This window comes from Nestor notabilis, unplaced genomic scaffold, assembly GCF_000696875.1.
Source record: "Nestor notabilis isolate BGI_N333 unplaced genomic scaffold, ASM69687v1 scaffold3815, whole genome shotgun sequence".
NCBI classification, from domain to species: Eukaryota; Metazoa; Chordata; class Aves; order Psittaciformes; family Psittacidae; genus Nestor; species Nestor notabilis.
The window spans coordinates 142,809-148,060 of record NW_009928669.1 but is presented as its reverse complement, the minus strand read 5'-3'; the positions used below and the strand labels follow the sequence as shown (position 1 = coordinate 148,060).

General features: G+C 38.1%; 1 protein-coding gene across 1 annotated transcript in view; it reads left to right on the top strand.

Moving 5' to 3' along the window:
• Nucleotides 1–542: 542 nt before the first annotated feature.
• The window catches only part of LOC104405790 (ras-related protein Rab-3C), a gene marked incomplete at its 5' end in the record, with an annotated part of 63,225 nt that continues 58,515 nt past the window's right edge, over nt 543–5,252 (top strand). Inside the window, one exon of the mRNA XM_010014612.1 lies at nt 543–661. Coding sequence (XP_010012914.1) covers nt 543–661 — 119 coding nt within the window. The remainder of the gene's footprint in view (nt 662–5,252) is intronic.

Sequence of the window (5,252 nt, the reverse complement as noted above, 5' to 3'; positions counted from 1 at the left end):
CAGTAATACCACCAGAAAATTTAGGAGCAGCTATCCAGCCTCCAGACCACAGCTCATATAGGCTTAGCCAGCTCAGAGTACAAAAAGGACTGTCTAGCCTATCTTACAAAGGCATAACCTAACCTCCTGTCAGACACGTTGTCTAACTTCTATGTTAGTTTTACATCTTGGGTCACAGAAACTACATCTAAGTAGCAGCAGCTGTAATCAAGAATGAACAGAATCCATTTTCAAGGCTGGATTGAGAGACAGCCCTTAGGGGAAAAACTTCGGGGTGTTGGTTGACAAGAAGGGTCATGCCTTTCTGTTCCTCTCCTCTCTCATCTCATGACAGAATGGATGTGTCACTCCTATTATGATCCTATGCAAAATTCTCCTTTTTCCTGTTATTCTCAGTTTCCTTCCCCTTGATTAGTCTTGTGAGTAGAATTGCAGTTGTACAGTAACTGTTGTCAGAGTGTTCTTTCTATATTAAAAAAATAAAAAATAAAAATTGTCAACTTTTTTTCAACACATAAAAATTTTGTTGGTTATTATTTCAGGATACGGCTGGTCAGGAGAGATACAGAACAATTACCACAGCTTACTATCGGGGTGCAATGGGCTTCATTTTAATGTATGACATCACGAATGAAGACTCTTTCAATGCTGTTCAGGACTGGTAAGTAAACTTAGAATTCATAGTAAGTAGCCCAGACCATATTTGATATCACTCACCTGCTGTGACAGTGTAAGTTATTTTGGAAAACTTACCTCCAAATGCAGTGCCCACATATTCCTATATACCCAAATATACCATAAGATTTCTTAATGGAAAGACAATGAATACTCTAAAATGTGTTGCATGTATTCATTGTAACCATTGTGTTTTCTGTGGTGTCAGTTAATGTGCGTTATTTATACTGCTAAAACCAGCAGCATGCTAGTGTGGAGAATAACTGCTACGATACCAGAAAGTGTTTCCATGTTTCATGGAAAAAAAATGAGATAACATTTGTGGGGCTTGTCTTTTAATTTATTTTTTTCTTATGTTGTTTTTAAGCGTAGCTGGTTACACATAATGTTGCCAGTCTTGTGCCACAATTGTAAAAAAGATGAGCAAACTTCCTCAGAATAAGAGAACCTGAAATGGGCGGTACTTTTATTACCTCCTACTATGTGAATTTCAAGATGTCTCCATTAAAGTGTGTCATTTCAATCAGACGTGGGTCGGTTGGGATCCAAACAATCCAAGACTTTTTTAAGAAAAGCTAACCCCAAAGGAAAGCTAAAGTCAATTTCAGTCATCTCTTCCTTTTCAAGTTATTTTAATATCTGAGAGCCTCCTAGCAGTGCTCTGAGTGATATGAATAGTGTTTGTCATGTGTGCTCCACATGCTCTCTTGCATACTGTTCCCATGGGAGAACTGTGTTTGACAGAAGATTTGGTTCAGAGTCTGTTGATTTGTTCAGTATGTTTCTTTGGCTTTTATTTATCTATTTATCTTAAGATATGCACTACTGTGTACTTCTTTTGGGACAGGCGAGGCCAGAAATGTTTTTCACACTTAAAGTAAAGGGCAGTAATGCTGCAATGCTGATTTCCAATAGGAACTGTTGCCCAGCCTCAGACTTTCCAAGAAAAAAAATACTCTTTCACACTCTCCTAACTATTGTGGTAGAAAGTGTTACTGAATCCATGGAGCACCTCTCTGCACTGGAGGTTTTTTAGTAAGCCCAGTCATTCACCACTCTGAAAATAAGAACTGAGAACCTTAGCTTGATTCCACTCTTACAAGAAATGGTATCTTTGGTTGCCTAACATTTCCTGTGTAAGTGCTATGGATGTAATCATTCACACTCCTCCAGAGCAAAGGGACAACTCGAGAGTGCCCAGAGTGTGTCCTGCCTTCTCTCCCATTACTTATCCATATAACTGCACCAAATTACTCTTGTGAGCATCTCTTTCCATTTACTAGAGAACCGATAAGCTTACATGATTAGTATAGACCAGACAGCTAGTTTTTGGACAATTGAATGTATCTGAGAGGAGTCTCTGCTTGATACTCAAAGAGAAAGACATGTTTTCTCACTGTGACTTGTTATGCCAAAGGGATGTTCTGCCCATTTTACGCGAGCTGGAGGCATCATGCTGAGTGCTTGCTGTTACACATCTGTGAGTACTGCTCTGTTCAAGAAATGAGACAGAATCTCCTACATAACAGAAGGTAGCTGAAAGTGTTATTCATAGATGCTGCCCTTAAAAGTTTAGGAAAACCAGGGAATCAAGTAGTACACCCAGCCTCCTAGCTCAACCTGCAGTTGTGGCTACCAGCATCACTGCTTCCTGGGACAGCCAGTTGAAGCACTTTCTTTCTTTACCTCTGCTGTTCTTTCTTCATGGGCCAATTCTGTCCAAGCACTGGGTTAACTGGGTGATAATGCCTATCTAGGAGCAGCTGTAATCTGCAAATCTCATTGCCCCATGTCTGCGCAAACCAGATGGCATGCCATGTATTATCTAGCTTCCTCCAACACAAAGGTTTCTTCATAACAAGTGTAAATATGAGTACTTATTATTAAATTTTCCACCTGTTTGTTTTCCAGCCCCCTAGATCTGGTATAGTTGGCACTCTTTGTCTACTGGTAAAAACTAACCAGGCTTCATACTAATAAAAAAAAAAAAGAGACAAAATATTTGAAAGCTATGGAGTTCTTAAAAAGGTTCGTGGAATATGTTTTTTTCATCATTTTTATTTAGAAGCTATCCAAACAGTTGGCAGCTACTATAGAAATTCACTGGACAGGAGGTATTGCATTTTTATGTGCTGAGAGCAGTCATGTCCATGATGAAAGGGATGACAGAGAGGCAGAGTGCCTCACTTGTCAGGATGAGACATACATTTGCTTGTCATCTTTATTTTTAATTTCATGAGCCCAGTTGCTGCCCTGCTGCTCTTCCTCTGTTTTATTCCTCCAGTCTCACAGCTGATAATTGATTTTTATTAGCTCATGCTCCAATCTTGATAGTAATTACAAAACTACAGCATGCTTCTGAATGTGAGAGAACTTAAAGAAAACTCACAATGACTAATGCTGCAGAACAGGAAGCATGGCTATGCACATTTACCTGTGCAATTGTGAAAGATCTGGGGGGAGGGAGTGGGATCTTTTAAGCCTCTCTGGGGCTTAAAAAATGCCTTTCTCTGTGTGCCTTTGATGGCAGTGCTGCCATTTCATATACATGCACAGTGGGTCAAATCTAAGCTCAAATCACATCAGCTTCAAGGCTTGATTTAGAAACTGCACTGCAGTCAGGATAATGAATCCACAAGTGCCTTTTACATTTGGATAGAAGAGCTTGGTTTAAAATGCATGTTGGGATGATTCTTTAAAAGCAGTTAGTTCAAAGTGATTGTACTCATACTGAAAAGCATTTTTTTCAGTCTGAAGTCTGGCAGATATTCTTCCTTTACATAACAACAAATGGATAGTCACATTTCTAGATGCCATGCCTAAGTCAGCATGAATCTATTCAGCTGTAAGAAATTCTATACATAATTTGACTATTAACATTTTATATTAAAAAGGAAAAAAAAGTACCTGTAGTTTTATCTAAACCTACTAGCACCATCATATATACAGCAGTGCAGTAGCTAGGCATTTGGCCACTACTCTGAGACTGAGAAAGGCTTTAGTCTAAAAGCTTAGCTAAACTACTTGAAGGTCTGATAAATTTGAACCATACTGCAGACATTTCAGAAAATATTCATTTCTTACCTTCCTTAATTAAAATAAAACAACTTTAAAGATTGCAAATGATGGTAACAACAAAAGAATGTTTTTTTGAGATTCAAAAACTTTTGGCATAAGAAATCTTGAGTTGGTACTTCAAATAGTTCTGCTGCATGTACACCCAGTACCTTCAGTCTCATTCAGAGGATGATGCTAAGAATACACTGCCAATGTTCATGTCCTCTAGTTGTCCAGTCACTTCAGAATTGCTGCCTTCTAGGGTATGTTCAATTCACCTGTGTTCTCTGAATAGCTCTGTACCCTTTTGTGGTTTCAGATGTGCTACAACAGATGCTGTTTAAATGAGCCTGGCTAGACAGACATTTCAGACTGACCCACAAAATTGACAGGTCCTTAATAATTTTCTACTATTTGGACATTTTTTGTATCATTCTGACACTTTATCAACAGTTAGTCTAAATGTTCAAAAACTCTGATAACATAATTGAAGAGTATTTCTCTTCAATTTCAGGTCAGTCTCTGAATGCGTTTCCTCTGATGAAAATGCCAGTGGCAGTAGTCACAGCATTGAACACCATTCTGCTTTATAGATACAGATTGTCAGAAGTTCACAAGGATCAACAATTTCTGTTTTTATTCAGGGAGAGCAGATGTGTGCTGAAAATCTGGCTGCTAACAGAAACAGCAAATCAAACATGCTTTGACACTGCAGATCTCCCATGGAGCTCTGCCCAGATTTTGAAGCTGCCTTTTCCAGGAGTCTTTCTCCCTGAGAAATACAGCTAATGCTCTTCAAGTGCAAGGTGTATATCTTACAGTAGGTTGGTGCATCTTTGTCATGCCACCCTAAAAAGACGCAGATTTGAAGAACAGATTTATTTTCTATAAATAGGAATCACTAGGGCATTGTTTTCTGCGTGGCTGAGGTTTAAATTAGAAATAGAGAATAACTAAAACTGAATTCTTCAGTTTTAAAATTCTTCAGTCTTAAAAGCTGAATTCTTCAGACAGCATCCATAAGTTTAAATAATTGGTGTAGCTCAATTTCTTTAAAAGATTATTTTTATTAAATCTGAAGGGGAAATATGTGAATGTTGAGAGTGGCTCCCAGTTGTTTAAGTGTGTATTTGGTTTAGTTCAGTTACAATGTCAAAGTATTTTCATTCATTCCTCTTTTATACTACCACCTGTAGCATTTATGTTTGTTAGCCTTTTCCATCATTACATTTCACTAGGAGCTGTTATGCTTCCTTTCCTCTTAGTGCTTCAGCCCACATAAGGTTTTAGTTATGTGGCAGTGGTACAGTACAGTAGAAAGGAGAGCATGAAGGCTTTGTACTATCTTTGCAAACACTAGAAACTCAGTATGGTGAGTTCTATAGAGTGCCAGCAAAATAAATGTCTCTGAATTGAAGTTCAATCTGGTTTTATAAATATGACTTTTCCAGACTTTAAATGACTGAAGTCAAAGATTTATTTATGTGCAGGATATTTCTAATGCAGTGTCTCCAGCTAGG